A 23168-nucleotide genomic window follows, 5' to 3' on the forward strand; every position below is an offset into this window, starting at 1 on the left:
GGCCTCCCAAAGTGCTGGGATTACAGGCTTGAGCCACCGCGCCCGGCAGTGTTTTCTTTCCTTTCTATTTAGAGCCCTGCTCTGTTGTCCGGGCTGGAGTGCAGTGGCACAGTCATGGCTCACTGTAACCTTGACCTCCTGGGCTCAAGTGATCCTCCCACCTCAGCCTTCTCAGTAACTAGGACTACGGCCATGTGCCACCACACTCTGGCTAATTTTTTAAACTTTTTATAGAGATGAGATCTCACCATGTTGCCCAGCTGGTCTGGAACTTCCAGCCTCCAGCGTTGCTTCCACCTTGGCCTCCCAAAGTGCTGGGATTACAGAAGTGAGGCACCGCGCCCACCTGCTTTTCACTCAACATGATGCTTTCAAGGTTCATCTTATTGTAACACATATCTGGGCTTCATTCTTTTTTAGGGCTGGATACTATCCCATTGTATGGATCGACCACACTTGGTTTACCTCTTCATCAGTGGATGGGCATTTGGGCTGTTTGTACTCTTTGGCTGTTATGAATAATGCCGCTATGAACATTCTGTGCAAGTTTTTGTGTGAATATCTCTTTTCATTTCGTCTCATTGAGTATATACCTAGGAGTGAAATTAATAGGTCGTATAGGTATATTTCACTTTTTAAGGAAGGGCAAGAATTCTTGTCTGTTTTGTTCACAAAACACACTTCTTGTCTGCTCTGTCGCCTGTGCTTGGATGGCGTCGCTGCCACAGTGGTTCCGACCCCCAGTAGGTGAGGCCCAGTAAATAAATTGGCTTAGGTTTACCTGCCGGTGAAAAGAGCACCATGAACTTGAGCAAGCTGTTAGCCCTCTCCTGTCCTCTCTTTGCCACATGCTCAGAGAGTTTCACATCTGATGTGGAGATCAGCTCCACCCAGTGCTGAGCATACAGGAAGCGTTAGCAGCTGTGGTTCAATCTTTGTAACATCTCTGCAAAGAACAAGGCCCTGTCCGTGTTGGTGATTGAATGTGTTTTATGTACCACTGTCAGTTTTAGTAAGTTTGTTTTCTTTTTGACAGTACGTCCTGTCCACTGACAGCCTCCAGATGGGCTATGCGGAGGATGGGCACTGCAAAGGTGACACCAATCCGAACATTCCCTACCCCACCAGGCTGCAGTGGGACATCCCAGGGGAAGTAAGTCCAGTTTATCCAACCATTGTTACTTACCTGGGATGGGAAACATATTTGAACTCTCACAAATGAATTTTCCAACTGTAGTTCCTGCCCAATCATGAGCTAAGTTGAAGACCACTGAGGCTGAAATTTATTTGCTCGGGAGTTTTGTGAGGTCTGCGGGGCTGTCACAGCTCCTGTTGCCTCGGAAACCTCAGTAAATATTTCTTCTTCTGTTTGAAGCTTTTGGCTAAGATTGTCAGTGGGATTTCCAGCTCAAACTTAACCAGACATCTATAAAATGCTCACAATAAAAAATGGAAGCCAAAATCACATAGGTTAGAGCTGAATGCCTCTAAATTGCTGATTTATAATTCTCAAAGTTTAATTCATTTTGGTACCTCTTAAACACTCTCAGAGGCACAGGAGCCCTTTGGGAAGGAATTTTAGGGTTGCAAATACCAAATCCTAGTTCACTTAATCCAAGGAGAAATTCCTGAAGTCCAAAATACCATTTTCTTTTTTAAAATTTTTATTTGTTTATTTGAAACAGTGTCTTGTTCTGTCATTCAGGCAGGAGTGCAGTGGTGCAGTCACGGCTCACTGCAGCCTCAACTTCCGGGGTCCAGCAATCCTCCCACCTCAGCCTCCCAAGTACCTGGGACCACAGGTGTGTGCCACCACGCCCAGCTAATTTTTTTGTTTTTGGTAGAGATGGGGTTTTGCCCCGTTGCCAGGCTGGTCTCAAACTCCTGAGCTCAAGCAAGCCACCCATCTGGCCTCACACAGTGCTGGGACTACAGGCACGAACCACCGCACCCAGCCAGAAATAATTTTCCACATGGTGAGGTACTGTGTCTAGTGCTGTGGTTTTAGCCCATTGCTTCTGCTTGCCCTATGGCCCCAGGGCTGGTGTGGGTTCTGCAGAGAGCCGTAACCTCCGCAGAGCACTTGGGATTAGGGACCTGGTAACTGACCAAGTCACTTATCATTTATTTTTTAAAAATTTATTTTAACAGACTTTATTTTTTAGAGGAGTTTTGGGTTCACAGCAAAGCTGAGTTCCCATGTACCCCTCTCCCCACACGTACTCAGCCTTCCCAGCTATCCACATCCCCAACAGAGTGATGCTTTGTTCCAACTAACACACCTGCACCAACCCGTCATTATCCCCCGAAGTCCACGGTGGATTTACCCTCGGTGTTGTACATTGTCTGGGTTTGGACACATGGACAATGCCCTGTGCCTGCCATTACAGTCTCGTACAGCATCGTTTCACTGCAAAACCTTCTGTGCTTCACCTATGTATTCTTCCTTCCTGCCAGCCCCTGGCAACCGTGAATCATAGTCACTGTCCCCATAGTTTTACCTTTTCCAGAATGTCAGATACAGTACTTCCCCCCATTAGCTGAGGTGCCACCTTCTGAGATTTCAATTCCAAGGTCCAAAAATATTAAACAGAAAATTCCAGAAGTCAACAATTCACGAGTTTTAAGTTGCATGCTATTCTGAGTAGCGTGATGAAACCTCCTGCTGCCCTGCATGGTCCCACCCAGGATGGAGTCATTGCTTTGTCCAGTGTGTTCATGCTGTAGATGCCACCCACTTAGTGGCTGTCTTGGTTAGGAGCTGGAGGAAACGCCGTCTCTGTAGTGTTCGGCACTATCTGAGCTTTCAGACGTCCACCGAGGGTCTTGCAATGGATCCTGTGGATAAAGTGTTGCTGCTGTCATTGGAATCATCCATGTGTAGCCTTTTCAGATTGGTTTCTTTCACTTAGTAGTAACCATTTAAATTTCTTCCAAGTTTTTTCATAGTTTTATGGCTCATTTATTCCTAGTGCTGAATAAAATTTCATTGTATGGTTGTCCATTTATTTTTTAAGATTTTTTTTTCTTTTTTCCTTCTCATATGCAAAATACATTCAAAGATTTGTTTTTAAAAATGTGTTTATCGGCTGGGTGCAGTGACTCACGCCTGTAATCCTAGTACTTTGAGAAGCCAAGGCGGGTGATCACCTGAGGTCAGGAGTTCAAGATCAGCCCGGACAACATGGTGAAATCCCATCTCTACTAAAAATACAAAAGTTAGCGGGGGCAGTGGTGGGCACCTGTAGAATCAGCTACTTGGGAAGCTGAGGCAGGAGAATCGCTTGAACCTGGGAGGCGGAGGTTGCAGTGAGCAGAGATGGCTCCACTGCATTCCAGCCTGGGCAACAGATTGAGTCCTTGTCTGAAATAAATAAAAAATAAAAAGTCAAAAATGTGTTTCTCGATTGCCACTGTATGACGAACAGTGGGCTTAATGAGATGATGTGTGACTATTTGAAACACCCTTTAGGGTCTCACTGGAAGCCAGGGTGCCCCCATCCCTACCAATGTTCCTGTTAGCGGTGGAACGTATCCATGCTGGTCCTCAGCAACCTCAGTTCTGGCCTTCTCAGAACGAATTTGACTGAGGGGCAGAAGGCAGGAGAGACCAAAGCAAGTTTCAGATCTGGAGAGAAAGTTTATTTAAAAACTTGAGAGCAGGAATGAGAGAAAGAAAGTACATTTGGAAGAGGGCCGGGTGGCCAAGTGGAGCGATCAGGAGCGCGGTCTGACGTTTTGACTTGAGGTTTTATACACTGCCATGCTTCCAGGGTCTTGCGTTCCTCCCTTGGGGTGGGCTGTCCGCATGCACAGTGGCTGCCAGCGCTGGCGACGGGAGCATGCGCGATGTGGTTGCAGGAGTTGTGCGCATGCTCACTTGAGGTGGTCTTTTAGTATTCCTAGAGGAAGGTCCTACGCCAGTTAGACGCCGCCATTTTGCCTGTCAATGCGCATGCTTGAGCCCAGTCGTCCAATGCCTGAGATTTTTTTAATCAGGAAGCTGCTGGTCACCAGCTTCAGGTGTTTCTTTTTCTTTTTTTCTTTTTTTTGAGTTGGAGTCTTCCTCTGTCACCCAGGCTGAAGTGCAGTGGCGCGATCTCGGCTCACTGCAACCCTCGCCTCCCAGGTTCAAGTGACTCTCCTGCCTCAGCCTCCCGAGTAGCTGGGATTACAGGCGCCCGCCACCACGCCCGGCTAATTTTTTTTTTTTTTTTTGTATTTTTTGTAGAGACGGGGTATTACCATATTGGCCAGGCTGGTTTTCCAGCTCTTGACCTTGTGATCCACCTGCTTGGGCCTCCCAAAGTGCCGGGATTACAGGCGTCGGCCACCCACGGCCGGCCAGCTCCAGGTGTTTCTGTCTGTTGGGAGCTGCCATTCCCTGGCACCCAGCTGTGACAAGTTGTTATTTTAGAGAGACAGTTAAGAACCACCTGACCGTCACTGATGGTCCCCGACATCCCAATGTGTGTCGGAGGAAGCCCTCTCCTGCCCTGCTCTTGTCAGACCGTCTACCTACTATAACGCTCCCGCTGCTCCTCGGAGGTCAGGGAGCCGTGCTCCTAACTTACTGGGGCCTCTGGGCCAAGAAAACGCCGGTGTGCCTCCCAGTACCGAGTTTGTAGCTGCATGAAAAAACAGCCTCCATTTCCTTCCGGGTGTGTGCCAGTACTTTCTTTTTCTTCTTCCTCTCAAGTGTCAAGAGGTTATAGAGACCTCCCTGAACACCGCAAACCTTCTGGCAAACGATGTGGATTTCCATTCCTTCCCATTCGAAGCCTTTGGTAAAGGAATCATCAAGAAATGTCGCACCAGCCCGGACGCCTTTGTGCAGCTGGCCCTCCAGCTGGCGCACTACAAGGTGAGAACCGACCGCCTCGGGTTTTCTCGTGAGCTTTTTGGAGGTTCCTACAGCTGCCCAAGACTGTTCACCTAGTGGGGTGGGAAGGCCCGAAACCGAATCACAGCCGCCTCCGGATCTCCGGGGCCGGGTGGTGTGGGGTGTTCCACCATGGACAGGCGCGAAGTTCCCAAAGCCCCCTCCAGCAGGTGTAGACTCCCATCTGACCCGCGCGGGAGAGGGAGAGTCTGGGGGATGGGGACAAAGTGAGACCTTATCACTCTACAGAGGGAGAGTTAAGCCTCAAAATAAGCCTGGAATCCTAGCATTTGCCAGCATTTGTGAAAGTGGAAATACTCCTGGCAGGTAGGGGAACAGCCAGTTATGTATTCCTCTGGCACTCAGTAAATCTGCACTTTACGCAGGTCAGGTGAGCACAGAGTGGAACTTTTCACCTTTCATCCTCACTCTCTGCTTGGGAACAAAATGAAAAGCAGCTTCTTGCGTGACTCAGCTTAATCCTTTCCTTTTGGCAGAGTAAATCTTCCTTTCATGATACTAAATTAAATCATGGTATTTTCATACAGTGGAATATTATACATTAAGTCATGTCTGTGGGCAGATTACTTAGCGTCTCTGGCCTTTGGCATCCCCTTTTGTAAAAGGGGAAATTCCAGCCACTTGGAGATGCCCTGGGCGGGATCCCCTGTATACAGGCAGAAAGACATGGTATTTCCTTCTCCTTCTGAGCACTGGCCATTTTTGGCTTGCACCTGACGGCCCCTGTTGGAAGAACAGCCTGCACCCCTAGCAGGGGCGGAAATGGGGATGTAAATGGGTCTTCTTGTCCCTTGGAGGGAGCATTCCATCCCAGAGCAGGGGGCCCTTGGTTCCCAGGGGCAGCAGAAGTCACTGTGGCATTAGCTTGAAATAGTCTGAACTTTTTTTTTTTGAGACTGAGTTTCATTCCTGTTGCCCAGGCTGTGTTGAGTCCCAATCCAACCCCATATGTGGGTGCCCTTAGTCCCAGCGGTGACGAGGGATGGAGAAAAGGAAATAAAGACAGAGACACGAGAGTAGAATTTACAGCACAGGTCCAGGGGACTGTCAAGCGTGGGAACCGCTTGGCCTGGAGCTCTGGGCTCCAAACAATTTTATTATGTGCGCCATCTCATTGATCTTACGGGCGTGGAAGGGGAGGGTGAAGGAGTGGGTAAGATAGCTGGGTGGAGTGCACTTGAGATCCTTCTAAGACGTGCTAAACTGGAACTCTGACTTTACCACCAATTGTTATTAGGGTGCGGCTGCATCATGAGGAGCCTTGGGGTCCTGACCACACCCAGTGCGTCGAGGGGTTTTTATCTCCGCAGCACTGAGGACATAGAACAACTGAAATCACTCCATATTCCGAGAACCTAGGCAGAGCCTGAGGCATTCCGTGATCTCTGCCCTGCAAGGCTTTTCCCCTCTTTGCCAGCTCCCATCTGCAAAGACCCTCCTGGATCTTGTGAGCAGAGGTCACCTCCCTTCCGCTCACAAGAGGGAGGGGCTTTGCAGATGGGGGCTGGCAAGGAGGAGACAAGCAGAGATCTTTGCATGAGCCCTCTTTACGAGGCCCTCACGCAGTCTCCATGCTGAGAATGCATCTGCAGGACCAGAGCAGTATGGCGTGCTCCGCAGTGTTCCTGCGCGCTCGGATGGTCTCTACCTTAGGCCTCCTGTTGCCGCTTGATTTCCAATTAACGGCCCCGATAATATAGTTTAGTTCAGTGTATAAACTTCAGTGTACTCTGAGCCAAGTAAGCTAATTATTTAGCTAGAATTAACATAGGTCTCCCCCTGGCCATCGTGACCCACAGTCTGGAGTGCAATGGTGTGATCTTAGCTCATTACAATCTCCACCTCCCGGGTTCAAATGATTCTCCTGCCTTGGCCTCCCAATTAGCTGTGATTATGGGTGCCTGCCACCTCGACCGGCTAATTTTTTGTACTTGTAGTAGAGATGGGGTTTCCCCATGTTGAGCAGTCTGGTCTTGAACTCCTGACCTCAGGTGATCCGCCTGCCTCGGCGTCCCGAAGTGCTAGGATTACAGGTGTGAGCCACCGCGCCCGGCCTTATTTCAAAACTTGAGTGCTGTACACATATGCAGCGTGTGGCACTGCTCCCCCCAACCATGGTAACGGCTGTGCCATTGTTGAGCTTTGCTCAGTGGTTCACGTACATCATGCTTCACTGTCTCTCCACCTGGAAGGCACTCTCATTATCCCATTTAAAGAAATTTACAAGTCCCCGTTATGCCCAGAAACTCTTGTTATCTCATTTTACGGATGAGGAAACTGAGGTGCAGAGAGGCCAGGTGTTTGCCAGGATGGCACTAGGCAGGGATAAAGCTGGCCAGTGGCTCCAGAGTCTATGCCCACTCCACCTAAACTTAAGAAAACAAACAGTTACAGAGAAGGAAGAGGCAGTGTTAATGGAATGAATGGGCTGAAATCATATTTAAAATGCATGTTCGTACAGTTCTGTAAGGACTGTAACGGTCATGAAGCTTTGTTTTCTCAAGTAACGTGCTTGCTATGTGTGAACCAAAAGCAGCTGGGCAGAGCACCAAGAATGTAGTGACAGGCCCCTGTCTGTGACAGATGATGTGACTAAAGATCATGTGACTGAAAGGTGACATGGAACAGGGGCATCTCATCTCAGAGTCAATGAACTGGATTTTGAGAACTGATGAGCAGACTTTGCCCGTAAATGTGCAGTATGAGTATGCGCAGGCAGTGCACACCACAGATACAGAAAAGGTGTTAGTTTAGCTTTTTACATTTTTTCTTTTTTAAGAGAATTCCCTTCAAGTACGTGCAGCTGACAGAGAGGAGTTTAGTAAGGGAGTGCTGTCTTCCATTTTAGTACATTTCCTTTTTGTTTTTGTTTGTTTTTTTTTTGAGACAGAGTCTCGCTCTGTCGCCAGGTGCCAGTCTGCAGTGCAGTGGCACAATCTTGGCTTACTGCAATGTCCACCTCCTGGGTTCAAGCAATTTTCCTGCCTCAGCCTCCTGCATAGCTGGGACTACAGGCGCGCGCCACCACGCCCAGCTAATTTTTGTATTTTTTAGTAGAGACAGGGTTTCACCATGTTGGCTGGGATGGTCTCGATCTCTTGGCCTCATGATCCACCCACCTCGGCCTCCCAAAGTGCTGGGATTACTCCCAAAGTGTACAGGCCCGGCCTTTTAGTACATTTCAAAACTTGATGAAATGACTGTTCTGCAGGCCATACAAATCAGTGACACCCACTCAAGGTAGAAAGCCTGAAAAGGTCTCTGGTCCATGGAGCAAAGTGAGAGGTTGTCAAGGAGCCACCCTCGTGGCTCCAAAGAGCTTGCAGCTCAGAGACGCCACAAAGAAAGGAAGCCACCCCATTCACTCCCTGGAACCCACGTGGCCCGAGTGTGGGCATGAGCTGGAAGGGGCACCATCCACTATGCCAAGTACTTTGCAGGAGGGAGTGAAATATCAGGGCAGTCCCAAGGAGGGCATCTTCCTCTCCGCCTTACACACTCGGAGGTGAAGCATCTTGCCTGAGGTCTGCAACTCACACGTGGTGGGACTGAGATTGGATCCAGGAAGGCTTGTTCCAGAACCTGTGGCTTTCACCACTGTGCTGCAGCTAGACACAGAGAAAGGAAGCACAGACCAGCTCCCCTCATGAATGGAAATGCAGAGACCCCCCAGTGAAACCTTAGCAAATGGGGCCAGGCGCCGTGGCTCATGCCTGCAATCCCAGCACTTTGGGAGGCCGAGGTGGGCAGATCATGAGGCCAAGAGATCGAGACCAGCCTGACCAACATGGTAAAACCCCGTCTCTACTAAAAATACAAAAATTAGCCAGGTGTGGTGGCACGTGCCTGTAATCCCAGCTATTCAGGAGGCTGAGGCAGGAGAATCGCTCGAACCTGGGAGGTGGAGGTTTCAGTGAGCCGAGATCATGCCACTGCACTCCAGCCTGGGCCACAGAGCAAGATGCCATCTCAAAAAAAAAAAAAAAAAAAATTAAAAAGTAAAAAATCTTAGCAAGTAGAATCTAGCACTGTAGGAAAAGAATAGTCACCAACAGTGGCCACACCAGTGGTGAGAGACTGGCTTTGTGTCAGTAAACCCAGTCATACCCTAAACCATCCTGCTGGGTCAGAGAAGAGCCTAGATCATGAGTTTTACAGATCCTAAGGAGACGTTTCACATTTAACATCCATTCCTGATAACAACTCTTGGTCAAGGGCCTTAGTAATAGGGCCCTTTCCTTAACAGGATAAATGGCATCGTGTATTAATAGCTAGCTATTGCTTCAAGGTAAAAGTGTGGGAGGCGGCTCCATTAAAACAAGAAAGATCAGGATGCCTCCAGCAGCTGACAGGGTAATCGGGCAGGAGGAACATTTATGTCTGCTCAGGAGATGGAACAGCAGAAAGGCTTTTAGGATTCAGAGCTCAGTGAGCAGGCCACACAGACCAGCAGCTTTCTTGCATAAGGACATTGGCCAAGTGGGAAATATAATAAGAGAATGTAATAGAAACTAGAATCTGGGGACCCCACCCCCCAGGCATATGTGTATAAAGCAGACTGGACTCTGGGAAGAAGGCTGAGGACCACCCACCCCCAACTCCTCCCCAGGGAGAGGGAGAAAAAGCCATGATTTTGGATTTAAAAAAATTTCAGCACCATAGAGGCGGGGATGTTTCCNGTAGAGACGGGGTTTCACCATGTTGACCAGGATGGTCTCGATCTCTTGACCTCGTGATCCACCCGCCTCGGCCTCCCAAAGTGCTGGGATTACAGGCTTGAGCCACCGCGCCCGGCTGTCCTAGAAATCTTGATTGGACTTTTTCTGGATTTTGAGAGATTTCCCAGATAGAGAGCCTATCATTTAAAAGTAGATTATCTCTACAGAGAACCAATATCATCCATTGAGTATTGAGATTTCTTGTTTTAAAATTCATTACCTTTTTTAAAATTAAATAATCAAGATTTCAAGATGTTTAGTGTATTAATGTTAAATTGAAAGAACCTTGGACTTAGGAGTCAGAATGCACAAAAATGAACATGAACACAGCAAATACTCGTGTTTGCTAACAACACAGTCACACAAATAAAATGTCCATGTAACTGCTAACCCCATTACTTACTGATCTCCATTGCTGTACATTGTATTCTTCCTACTATTTGTAGCTGGAAATATATTAACATGGTTGGATGTCTGTCCCAGCACAAATCTCATTTCAAATTGTAATACCTAAGGTTGGAGGTAGGGCCTGGTGGGAGATGACTGGATCTTGGGGTGGAGATTTCTCATGAATGATTTAGCACCATACTTTTGGTGTTGTTCTCATGATAGTGAGTGAGTCATTACAAGATCTGGTTGTTTAAAAGGATGTAGCGCCTCCCTCTTCTTTCTCTTGCTTCTGCTCTTGCCATGTAAAACATGCCTGCTCCCTGTTCACTTTCCACAATGACTGTAAGCTTCCTGAGGCCTCCTCGGAAGCAGAGCAGATGCCAGCATCATGCTTCCTGTACAGCCTGCAGAACCATGAGCCAATTAAACATCTTTTCTTAATAAATTACCCAGTCTCAGGTATTTCTTTACAGTAATGTAAGAATGGACTAATACTTATGTTTTGGTTTTTTGGTTTTCTTTTTTTTTGAGACAGGGTCTCACTGTCGCCCCGACTGGAGTACAGTGGCTCAATCTTGGCTCACTGCAGCCTCCGCTTCCTGTTCAAGTGATTCTCCCACTTCACCTTCCCGAGTAGCTGGGACCACAGGTGCACACCACCACGCCCAGCTAAGTTTTGTGTGTTTTGGTAGAGATGGGGTTTCACCATGTTAGTCAGGCTGGTCTTGAGCTCCTGACCTCAGGTGATCTGCCTGCCTCAGCCTTGCAAAGTGCTGGGATTACAGGCATGAGCCATCACACCCAGCCAAAGGGACTAATATATAATACACACACACACACACACAATGTTTATTCTTTCTTGGCTCTCCTGTTACAGTATAAATCTCTCCTGAGGCCCAGAAAAGTGACTGGGACATAGAAGGAATTCAGGTGTTTATTGAATGAATTTATTGGTGGTGTGTAGAGTATTACCATGCTTTGTTGGTTTGTTAATTGAAATTTTTTAAGTAGAAAAGCTTTTGAATTTTCAAATAATAATTAAAGTTTTCAAAAATTCTAAGGTGTAGTTTACCTTATACAGATGTAGAAATTGAGCTCTCAAATTCTCTGTATGTGCTGCCTTTCCATAAACATTAAACATTACCGTGACACCCAGAGAAGGCCCAGGGAGCCTGGTAAGCAGCCATATACCTGGGGAATACAGCTTGAGAACTTGTTTTGTACTTCATTCTTGAAAGTGTCTGGATTTGCCCCCTCATTTGTCATATCCCTGTTAATTACAGTCACTGCCCTGAACATCTACTTTGGCTCTCTTTCCTTACCCCTCTTATCTGCCCAGAACCCCATCGTTACCAGAAAATGCAGCAACTCCAAAATCTTATCCCACTCTTCAAGCCCCATCTCCTCTTACAGTTTCACTACGACAGTTTCTGGAACTCATCAAGTCTTCCCATCCCTCCCTGCTTTTGTTTTGTGTTCGTTACTCCTGGCTGTGCTTCTCTCTCCCACTCCAACCTGGAGTCCATAGTTCACTGTTATAATCATTCCTTTGTAAAGGCTCCTACTTCCACCATCCTTCTGTGCCGTTATTGCACTTACCTGGCAATCCCTCAACCCTGGGAAAACCCTACCATCTCTTTTTATATCCTTAAGCATGTTTTGCTTTAATTATTGCCCTCATGAGATCATTCTTACCGCAATACAAATATGAGCTAAAATTTCTCATCCTTTTTTTTTTTTTTTTTTTTTTTTTTTTTTTGCTCTGTTTTTTTAAGTCGTGTGCAGTGGCATGATCTCAGCTCACTGCAACCTCCACCTCCTGGGTTCAAGTGATTCTCCTGCCTTAGCTTCCTGAGTAGCTGGAACTACAGGTTCCTGCCACCACGCCCGGCTAATTTTTTGTATTTTTAGTAGAGACAGTGTTTCACCATGTTGGCCAAGCTGGTCTTAAGCTCCTGACCTCAAGTGATCTACCGGCCTCAGCCTCCCAAAGTGCTGAGATTACAGGCGTGAGCCACCGCGCCAGCCCAGTTCACACATTTAATATGAACAGAGTGAAAGGTCAGGCAGGGGCTTCAGGAGAGGAGCTTGCCCCATTGATCTTGAAGCTTGTTTGAAAAGGTTAACATTTGAGAGTCACCATAACATTCTTGAAAAGTAAAGCAATCAGGTGGAGGCGGGACAGGAGGAGGTGGACAGGTACTTTTCAAAGCCCAAAACTCAAAATGTAGGAGTTAGAAGATTGTAGAGATTAATTTAAAGTGGTCTCACTTCTATAATCCCAGAACTTTAGGAGGCTGAGGCAGGTGGGTCACTTGAGCCCAGGAGTTTGAGACCAGACTGGACAATATGGCAAGACTCTGTACGAAAAATACAAAGAAAAAAAATTAGCCCAGCATGGTGACGCACGCCTGTAGTCTAAGGTACTCGGGAGGCTAAACTGAGAGGATCACTTGAGCCCAGGAGGTGGAGGCTGCAGTGAGCCGTGGTCACACCACTGCACTACAGCGTGGATGACAGCAAGATTCTATCTTCAAAACAATTTTTTAAAATAAAAATAAAATGCTGCAGTCCTCATACAGGAAATAACGTAATGAAGGGAGCATTTGACATCACTTGGAGGTAGGGGAGCTGATGAGTAAATGCAGTTGGGAATTCTGGCTAAGTGGTTACCTTTGGAAAAAAATAAATGGTCCAAGAGGAAGTAAGGAGTCAAAGCAGAAACTGGTTCACAAGAGAAAAAAAATACAGTCAACAAGTATAGGTAATAAGCTTAATCTTATCAAGAATCTAACAAGTGCAACTTAAACAAGACTCAATTTTTGCATATGGGATTAGTAAAGGCTTCTTTTCGTGTTGGTAAGGGTGGACTGAGGCAGGGATGTTCATAGCAGCAGCTGGGAATAGTTTTAATAAATTTGGGGGCCCCACAGCAGGCATGTGAGTAGCACAGACCACAAAGCTGGAAACGTGCGTCAGGGAAGAATAACTTTGACCCTGCAGATGATCCATGAAAAAGGGCAGGTACACAAAACACACGCGTGAGCAAGCTCACTGTAGAAATTCAAAGAAATTTGGCCGGGTGCTGTGGCTCATGCCTGTAATCCGAGCACTTTGGGAGGCTGAGGCCAATGGATCACTTGAGGTCAGGAGTTCATAACCAGCCTGGACAACATAGTGAAACCCCATCTCTGCTAAAATTAGCCGGGCATGGTTGCACGCACTTGTAATCCCAGCTACTTGGGAGGCGGGAGAATCGCTTGAACTCAGGAGTCAGAGGTTGCAGTGAGCTGCTGAGACCATGCCACTACACTCCAGCCTGAGCAACAAGAATGAAACTCTGTCTCAAAAAAAAAAGGAAGAAATGCTGGAAACCAGAAAGTGTCTGAGACAGGTCTCAGTCCACTGAGAAGTTAATTTTGCCAAGGTTAAGGATGCGTGTCCGGAGACAGCCCTGTGCCTTTCTCCAAAGGTGATTTTGACAGCTTCGGTATTTAAAGGGGAAAAGCAGGCTGAAGGGAAAGGAGGGAGGGATGGTCACCTTAGGGAATTCACATGTTACAAGAGAAAAGCAGCAGCAGGGGAATAGTCAATTACGTATTCGTTACACAAGGCCCAGTGAACAGAGTGGAGAGGTTTCGCCTTTTATCTGTCACTCCCTGCTTGCACTCTGTGCAAGGCAGCCTCTTGCACAACTCAGCTGTCAGCGTGATCTTTTCCTTTCAGCAAAGTGAATCTTCCTTTCATGTTACTAAATTAAAATATGGTATTTTCATACAGTGGAATATTATATAGCTATTAGGTGATATCGATGGCATATATATGTGTGTGTGTGTGTATATATATATATATATCTTTTTTTTGAGATAGGGTCTCACTCTTGCCCAGGCTGGAGTGCTGTGGCACCATCACGGCTCACTGCATCCTCCACCTCCCTGGGCGCAGGCATCCTCCCACCTCAGTCTCCTGTGTAGCTGGGACTATAGGCATGCACCACCAGGCCTGGCTAATTTTTGTATTTTTTGTAGACATGGGTTTCACCATGTTTCATCATGGGGCTGGTCTCGAACTCCTAAGGCTCAAGCGATCCACTGCCTGGGTCTCCCAAAGGGCTGGGATTACAGGGGTGAGCCACCGTGTCCGGCCATCTATGGCATAGTATACAGAAAAATAGTCATAAAAGTGAAAGTCAGCTGTTTCTTACAGTGATCTACAGACTCTGACTCACAGGCCAAACCTGGCCCTTCCCTTTTTTTTTTTTAAATGGCTTTAAAACTAAGAATGGTTTCATATATTTAACAGTTGAAAAGAAATCACAAGGCGACCAATACTTTGTCACGTGTGAAAATTACGTGAAGTCTCAGTGTTCATCGGTGAAGCTTTCTGGGCACAGCCGTGTCTGGCTTTCACATGTTGTCTGTGGCACTTTTCACGCCAATGGGAGGGTGGAGTATTCACCACAGAGAGTGCCTGGCCTGCACAGCCTGGTCTGCATTTTACATGTGTCCCGACTCTTGCTTCATTATATGCAAAGTCTAGAAAGGATAGATGCAAAGTGTTAGGAGATGGTATCGTGAAGGTTGCTCTTTATTTTCTTATATTTTTCTGAGTTTTTGCACAAACATGTATTACAGTCACCCTCAAAGAAATCAAGCTACGTTTTTAAAGTTAAGGGTCGTTTGTTGTAATAACCAATGCTTATGTCTATTCTTTGCCCTCTGGTTAGAAACACCCAGGCCCTCTTATCCAAAGCCAGTTGTTCATATAGCACTCCAGCTATTAAAAATGATGGATCCTTGGCCGGGCGTGGTGGCTGATGCCTATAATCCCAGCACTTTGGGAGGCCAAGGTGGATGGATCACCTGAGGTCAGGAGTTCGAGACCAGCCTAGCCAACATGGTGAAACCCCGTCTCTACCAGAAAATGCAAAAAAAATTAGCTGGGCGTGGTGGCAGGTGCCTGTAATCCCAGCTGCTTGGGAGGCTGAGACTGGAGAATCCCTTGAACCTGGGAAGTGGAGGTTACAGTGAGCTGAGGTCGCGCCATTGCACTCCAGCCTGCGTGACAGAGTGAGAGTCTGTCTCAAAAAAATGAAAAATAAAATAAAAATGATGGATCCATTGAAGTAATCTATTAAAATTATACATCAGATTTAGTCATTCAAAAATTAACATTCAGACCCATCTCTACCCAGCTGGGAGCTGCAGGGCATCCCTGTGGTTCTGCGTCAGTGCAGAACCTCTGCTGTGGTCCGGAGGGTCTCCTCCAGGCATCCGAACCTTCTTTGTGCCCTGACCCCTTGGCCAGCCTGGGAGAGGCTGGGGACCCCTCTCAGACTAATGTTTAAAAAGCATAAAATGAAATACACAAGGTTAGAAGAGCCATCAGTTAAAGTGCATATGCCAAAATATTAAACATATATTTGTGGCACAGTAAATATAATTTTTTTTTTTTTTTTTTTGAGATGGAGCCTCACTCTGTCACCCAGCCTTCAAGATCTGCCCGCCTCAACCTCCCAAAGTGCTGGGATTACAGGCATCAACCACTGTACCCAGCCGTATAATTCTTCTTATTGATGCATTAAATAATAAGATCGGGCGGTGGGTCTGGTAACTGCCATAATATTGAAGTAGTGTTGGGTATATGTAAAATGTTGGGATAGATACTGCACCAACCATAATTTGACATGAAAACACCTGTGATTTTCTATTCAAAGTCACAGGCACTGCCAGTGAATACTGTGGTTTATTGCCTGTGCTTCTAAATGCTGTCTTCCAGTTGGAGCTTACAGGAAATTAAAATAATGATATATTTCCCAACCAAGTTCACATCTCCCCAAGGAGATGTAGTTGGTTACAGCAGTGATGTTACCACCTCCTTTCTAAAGTAGCCCCTACCTATGCTGGGCGCAGTGGCTCATGCCTGTGATCCCAGCACTTAGGGAGGCCAAGGCAGGCAGATCATTTGAGTTCAGGAGTTCAAGACCAGCCTGACTAACATGGTGAAACCCTGTCTCTACTAAAAATACAAAAATTAGACGGCTGTGATGGCACGTGCCTGTAATCCCAGCTACCCAAGAGGCTGAGGCATGAGAATTGCTTGAACCCAGGAGGCAGAGGTTGCAGTGAGCTGAGATCACTCCACTGCACTCCAGCCTGGGCTACAGAGCAAGACTGTCTCAAAGAAGAAAAAAAAAAGTAGCCCCACCCCCATTGCTCTGTTCCCTGTTCCTGTGTTATTTCTGTTCAGTGCACCTGACTTGATGTGATATGTATTTTTTTTGTTCATCGTCCATCTCTCCTGCTAGAACGTGTGCTCACCGAGGGCAAGGGCATGATGGGTCTTACACTATCCTTGTGCCGGGAGCATCAATAAAGCAGTATTGAATATTGAATGTGGATTGAATGCTGACACTGCGCAGTTTTAATTCTAGTCTGCAGTTATTTGCTTCCTTTTTTTTTTTTTCAGCTTTGGAATTTTTTTTGGGTGAGGGGGAAACTAGAGGTGAAAACTCCCCAGCCCTACCAAGCTGAAGCGTTAGCCCCGCAGTGGCAGTGCTAGTGGGGGGTGCCGTATATGTCGGTATATCTATAGACTGTCTTTGGATCCTGCTTCTTAGAAACTGCAGATGTTTTGGTGGCAGCGAAGGGCCACCCTCCTGATGGTGGCTGGTTACAGTGGGTCAAGAGTGCCGCAGTTATAACCTGGTTTGGCTCTTTGATGGCATCTGAGGTCATGTGGGGCTTGCACACCAATATTCAACATTTGCCAAGAGGTTTTTTAGATGACTGTCTTTTAAACTGGGCACAAGGTGTGACTATTCTCATAACTTACATGAAGTTTGATATTGGAACATAGACTTCAAATGAATCACTGCATCATATAGTTCAAGTTTATTAAATCTCTAAAATGCCACATTTCTGTGTTCCCTTATATCTGCCTCTCCCCCTTTCCCACTCCTGACTTCTCCATCATGAGCCCCCGTGAAGCACCCTGAATTAGGGAGACGCAGGAAGCGCTCTGAAAGGCACATTCACTGTCAGTGTGGGAAGCAGGAGGCCCCTCATCTTCACGGCAGGCCCCAGGCCTGTGACCCCTGTCCCCGAGGGAATCTCGAGTATCTTGTCATGCCACCAGGGTTGGTGGCATCTGTGGGGTGGGGGAGAGAGCTCCCCGAGGCGGCCCGCTTTGCTGGGGGCATCCTGGGGGCTCAGCCGTATCCTCACTGCATGCGCTGCTCAGTGTTGGCTTCCGATGTGCCCTCGTGGTCTCCAGATGCCTCCCTCTACGGAGCCGCTGCTCTTGTTGACGCTCTCGGTTTCCTTTTTCTGCTGGCTGACATGCTCTCATTTCACGGAGCCCTGGTCCTGTAACCAGGAAGACACTTCCTTCTGCAGGGTCCTCCTCTCCTCCAGAGACCTTGGCTACACTGAGGAGCCTGACTTTAGCAGGGCCTGTGCGTAGGCGCCAGGCCTTCCCCGGCTGAGCAGGCCCTGTGCTCCTTCTGGCTCCTGCTCCCAGGCCTCGCTGGGTTTCAGCGTCCAGCACAAACTCCCTGCCAGCTCGGCAGTGGCCAGGCCCAGTCACTGCTACTTCTAGGTCTGGATGGCAGCCTGGGAAGCCCAGCCTTGACTGTGGCGGCCTCTTCTGGGTTCATTGGACAGTGTCGGCTCGCCACATGGTTGGCTCGCCTCTGCAGATTGGCCGGTCTGCCACCCTGGGGCCACCAGGGCCTGTGCCAGGGTGCACAGGGATATGTCTGGTCAGGAATCATTTGGGTCCACAAACTGCTGCTTATCATTTTCCCATCCCTGCTTGGAACCTGGTCCTCTTTGAGCTGACCTGGTGGCCCCGGGCCCCCTCCTGGGGCATTGTGCATGTGCTGTTCCTCCCACGGCTGAGTGCTCCCTTGGACTTGGTCTTTGTCTTCTCCAACATCTGCTGTTCTCATCAGAGGCCCTTGCTGCACTGTCCCGGCATCTCTGCCAAAGCTCAGCCTCTGGGGCCACCAGCCCCTCCTGCCTTGCCATCTTCTCCAGGCCCAGATGGCCATGTTCCTTGACCCCATCCCCGCCCTCCCTTTCCTCCTCTCTGGCTGTGGTTCCATGGCCCATTGGGATCATCCCTTACCTTGGCTCTCTGGTCCCCCTGAAATTGCCTGGGGAGCCTGCAGGACCTCCCGGGTTCAGCCCAGCTCTCCAGCTTCTGTGATTCTGCTTGCGACGAGCTGGCCCAGCTGGAGAAAAGCATTCAACAGCTGGCTTGTCTCCTTTCCCCACAAATGAGCACAGACCCCAGTGGGCCCAGGCACCGCGTTTCCACACCCCTAAATGCCACATCACACCGCTTACTCGCTGCCAGCACCTCCTCCCCAGCCCAACTCTCAGCAGGCCCCCTTTCTTCTGTTTCACCCAGAAAATAGGAGCTTTCCAAAAAGACCAGAGGCTTCCTGGCTAACGGGCAGTGGCTGTGCTTCTGGCTCCAGCCCCCGCCCACTTCCTGCCTTCCTGCTAAAGGGCGTTCCTCCTGTACCCAAGCACAGTCTCTCTGCCAGATATTCTCACCATCTTCCAGACATGGTGGAATTGCTCCAGGCAATACATTGTGTCTTCAAATCATTTCAAAGGCAGATCCCCTGCTGTGCACAGCATTCCTCCTGTACATGGCTTCAGGCTGCACCCTTAGCGTGGAGGGAATGCAGCATTGGTGTGCGGGACTGGGCAGCGGCGGGGGAGAGGGGGGAGTGTCATGGTATCAGTTGCGTCTTGAAACAGAAACCTGGTTAACCTAGAAACTGACCTCTACCTCCACCAGGCGCTTCCTGAAGCCAGTGACACCTCTGTCTGCTGCCATGTAACTGCTCACATGTAAAAGTGGCTGGAGACTGAAAACGTAGTTGACAATAGGCTGGGCACAGTGGCTCACGCCTGTAATCCCAGAACTTTGGGAGGCCAAGGCGGGTGAATTGCTTGACCTAGGAGTTCAAGACCAACTTGGGCAACATGGCAAAACCCCATCTCTACAAAAAATAAAAACAATTTAGTCCCACCTGCTCAGGAGGCCAAGGTGGGAGGGTGACCTCAGCTGGGGGAGGTCAGGGCTGCAGTGAGCTGTGATCATGCTCCTGCCCTCTGGCCTGGGCAACAGTAAGACCCATCTCAAAAAAACTTGAAGATGAAGTCCACTCTCCTCGCCGACCTTCCCAATCCTTCCTTACGTTTTAGACATATCAGCCTGCCCTGCCATGTGCTAAAGGACTTCTCTCTCCCCAGGACATGGGCAAGTTTTGCCTCACATACGAAGCCTCCATGACCCGGCTCTTCCGAGAGGGGAGGACGGAGACGGTGCGCTCCTGCACCACTGAGTCGTGTGACTTCGTGCGGGCCATGGTGGACCCAGCCCAGACGGTAATGCACCATCAGGCTGTGGGCACAGCGTGCTTGTCACGCTTCCCTAAAAGACATCTGGAGGCTGTCACTCCAGCTTCTCTGATCGCGTCATTCCCGTACCTTCTTCTTCAGGGATGCTCATTTCAGCTTCTTCCCTCTGCCCCTTTCAAGGGAACAAAAAGTATTAAAAGGTAAAGGTAGGGACAGGTACAGGGACACATGTTACAAATAATCCTTCTCCAAATCATCTTCTACTTCCTGAGAGCCTTTAAATTAGACCAGGACACAGCAGTGAGGAAGGGTAGCAGATGGCTTCGTCAGAACTGGACAGGTAGTTGGCATCAGGGTAGGCGAGCAGTGACTGTTGCATGGAAACCTTGCATTGATTATTAGAGCTGTTGCCATGCTGGGCCCCAAGTGCCAGGCTGGGGCCTGGGGGCCTTCTGTACACTGTCCTTTAAGTTCTTAGCTGTGGTCCTGAGAAGTGTCATCATTTCCATAGACAAAGAAACAGAGGCCTAGATGAATTCGGCAGCTGCTGGGCCACTCAGCTCATAAGTGGCCGAGGTCAGACCAGGGCCACTGGGTCCACCTGACCCCAGCGTGCTGGTGCTTCCTCCTGACCCCCGGGAGACACACAGACCAGGGTTCTTGTTTCCGAGACAAACTTCATTCTGGAAAGGCTGTCAGCGTGGGCATGGTGGCTCATGCCTGTAATCCCAGCACTTTGAGAGGCCTAGGCAGGCAGATTACCTGAGCTCAGGAGTTTGAAACCACCCTGGGCAACATGGTGAAATGCTGTTTCTGCCAAAAATGTAGAAAAAAAATTAGCCAGGTGTCGTGGCAGGCACCTGTAGTCCCAACTACTTGGGAGGCTGAGGCGGGAGAATTGCTTGAACCCGGGAGGTGGAGTTTGCAGTGCCTCCTGCCTCAGCCTCCCAAGTAGCTGGGATTACAGGCGCCAGCCACCACGCTCGGCTAATTCTTGTGTTTTTAGTAAGACAGAGTTTTGCCATGTTGGCAAGGCTGGTCTTAAACTCCGGACGTCAGGTGATCCACCCACCTCAGCCTCCGAAAGTGCTGGGATTACAGACATGAACCACTGGGCCTGGCCTCCCTTCATTTTGAAACTTAGATCCATAACCGGTCAACTTGAGACAAGCGTCATATGTCCTTCCTGCCTTCTCACTCAGGTGGAACAGAGGCTGAAATTGTTCAAGTTGGCATCTGAGAAGCATCAGCTGATGTATCGCCTTGCCATGACTGGCTCTGGGATCGATCGTCACCTCTTCTGCCTTTATGTGGTGTCTAAATATCTCGCTGTGGAGTCCCCTTTCCTCAAGGAAGTAAGCCTCTTCCTCTTCTTCAGTCAGTTTTATTGGCAAGACCAAAACTTAGTAAATTAGTACAATCTTACACTAATTTGTTTTAATGGCAGAATGGGCATTTTTTAAACAAACAGGTCTGTGGGCGTAGCAGTCATAAAATAGGAAATCTGAGCAGCAGTGTTAGTACTGCGTTTCTTCAATAACTTGGCACGCTTTGCTGTCAGATGTAGCCCCCTGACTTAATAGACCTGAAGACCTTGAGAGCTGAGGTCAGAGTGAAATGCATGGAAGTAACTAGGTAGTGATGAGCTGTGAGTACTTACACCTTTGTTTTTAAAAATCATTTATTTTAGTGTAAGTTTAGGAAATGTATTACTATTATTTTTTGAGATAGGGTCTCACAGTGTTGCCCAGGCTGCTTTCAAACTCCTAGGTGCCAACAGTTCTTCCTCCTTAGCCTTCTGAGTAGCTGATATATGCCACTGCACCCAGCTCAAATCTAATTTAATTTTTATTTATTATTATTATTTTTTTTTCTGGAGACGGAGTGTCACTCTGTCGGCCACGCTGGAGTGTGGTGGATCTCTACTCACTACAACCTCTGCCTCCCAGATTCAAGCAATTCTCCTGCCTCAGCCTCCCAAGTAGCTGGGGCTACAGGCGCACACCGCCACTCCTGGCTAGTGTGTGTGTGTGTGTGTGTGTGTGTGTGTGTGTGTGTTTTAGCAGAGACAGGTTTTGCCGTGTTGCCCAGGCTGGTGTCAAACTCCTGAGCTCAGGCAATCCACCCGCCTCGGTCTGCCAAAGTGCAGGGATTACAGACCTAAGCCACTGGCAAATTTAATTTTTAATAGTGGCTGTATTTCACAGCCAGCTTGAAAATTCTCTGAAAATTTGGCAGTTGGCTCACGGGAGTTGGTACAGTCTGACATGTCTGCCCGTTCTGAATCTTAGTCGCTGTATCTGCTGCCTTCACTGTCTGAGACACTATTTGCTGTGGTAAGCACGCGCGCGTACACACACACACACACACACACACACACACACATCCTCGCCCGCACTTCCTGCACTAGTCTGGGGGCCACGCCCACCCTGCATCCTCTCTGCAGATGCGCTGCCCAAGCCAACAAGGCCTTCAGAGACACAGACTTACGGTGTCTGGAACAATCAAAAGACCAAGCCAGGCTTTTCTTGTCTTCCCAAGGCGACTCCTGAGGGACGGAAGAGGAGGGGATTAGGAAAAGCGTTGTTGGAATATTTCCCTGTTTGACTCAACAGGTTTTATCTGAGCCTTGGAGATTATCAACAAGCCAGACCCCTCAGCAGCAAGTGGAGCTGTTTGACTTGGAGAGGAACCCGGAGTACGTGTCTAGCGGAGGGGGCTTTGGACCGGTGAGTGCAGCGGGGCTGGGCGAGGTGCAGTGGGGTGTGGCGATGGCATGGGTGATGGGGAGGGATGGGCCTGTCTCCATTCTGGGCGCCCCCGTTACCTTGCGGCTCTACTGCCGTAAAGGAGTGGCTGCTGATCACTGCTGTGGATGTCCTTAACAGTCTTGCACTTTCTTTTTTTTTTTTTTTTTTTTTGAGACAAGGTCTGGCTCTGTCACCCAGCCTGGAGGTCAGTAGCATGTTCACAGCTTGTGGCAGCCTCAGCATTCCCCATCTCAGGTGATCCTCCCACCTTGGCCTCCTGAGTAGCTGGGACTACAAGTGCATGCCACGATGCCCAGCCAATTTTTTATTTTTTTCTATTTTTTGTAGAGACAGCGTTTCGCCATGTTGCCCAGTCTGGTCTCAAATGTCTGGGCTCTAGTGACCTGCCTGCCTCAGCCTCCCAAAGTGCTGGGATTACGAGGAGGAACCACCAAGCCCAGCCATTATTACATTTAGAACATGAGAAAGTTCTGGCCAGGCGCTGTTGCTCACGCCTATAATCCCAGCACTTTGGGATGCTGAGGTGGGCAGATCACCTGAGGTCGGGAGTTTGAGACCAGCCTGACCAACATGGAGAAACCCCATCTCTACTAAAAATACAAAAATTAGCCAGGTGTGGTATGCATGCCTGTAATCCCAGGTGTGGTATGCATGCCTATACTCGGGAGGCTGAGGCAGGAGGATCGCCTGAACCCAGGAGGCAGAGGTTGCGGTGAGCCGAGATCATGCCATTGCATTGCAGCCTGGGCAACAAGAGTGAAACTCTGTTGCAGGGAAAAATAAAACAAAAAGAGAGAAACATTAGAGAGTCCCTTTTTCACGTCATCTCATTTCCCAGCAAAAATTCAAACTCGCTTGTCTTCCAGGTTGCTGACGACGGCTATGGTGTGTCATACATCCTTGTGGGAGAGAACCTCATCAATTTCCACATTTCCTCCAAGTTCTCTTGCCCTGAGACGGTACATATGAAAAGAAGTTTCTTTTTCTGAAGATGGGCTATTTTTAC

At 48.5% G+C, this 23168-nt stretch overlaps 1 protein-coding gene across 4 annotated transcripts in view; it reads left to right on the top strand.

Moving 5' to 3' along the window:
- Positions 1-23168, top strand: part of CPT1A (carnitine palmitoyltransferase 1A) — an 85535-nt gene that overhangs the window by 59893 nt on the left and 2474 nt on the right. For 3 of the 4 annotated variants that reach the window (XM_037734006.1, XM_017515892.2, XM_037734007.1), the window contains 6 exons: positions 1037-1153; positions 4700-4864; positions 19284-19418; positions 20594-20746; positions 22007-22120; positions 23029-23121. In XM_037734006.1, the coding sequence (XP_037589934.1) occupies positions 1037-1153; positions 4700-4864; positions 19284-19418; positions 20594-20746; positions 22007-22120; positions 23029-23121 (777 nt within the window). Of the gene's footprint in view, positions 1-1036; positions 1154-4699; positions 4865-19283; positions 19419-20593; positions 20747-21932; positions 22121-23028; positions 23122-23168 lie in introns of those variants that run through there. The other variant, XM_037734008.1, reaches the window with a different exon arrangement.

This window comes from Cebus imitator, unplaced genomic scaffold (assembly GCF_001604975.1).
Source record: "Cebus imitator isolate Cc_AM_T3 unplaced genomic scaffold, Cebus_imitator-1.0 Scaffold564, whole genome shotgun sequence".
Lineage (NCBI taxonomy): Eukaryota > Metazoa > Chordata > Mammalia > Primates > Cebidae > Cebus > Cebus imitator.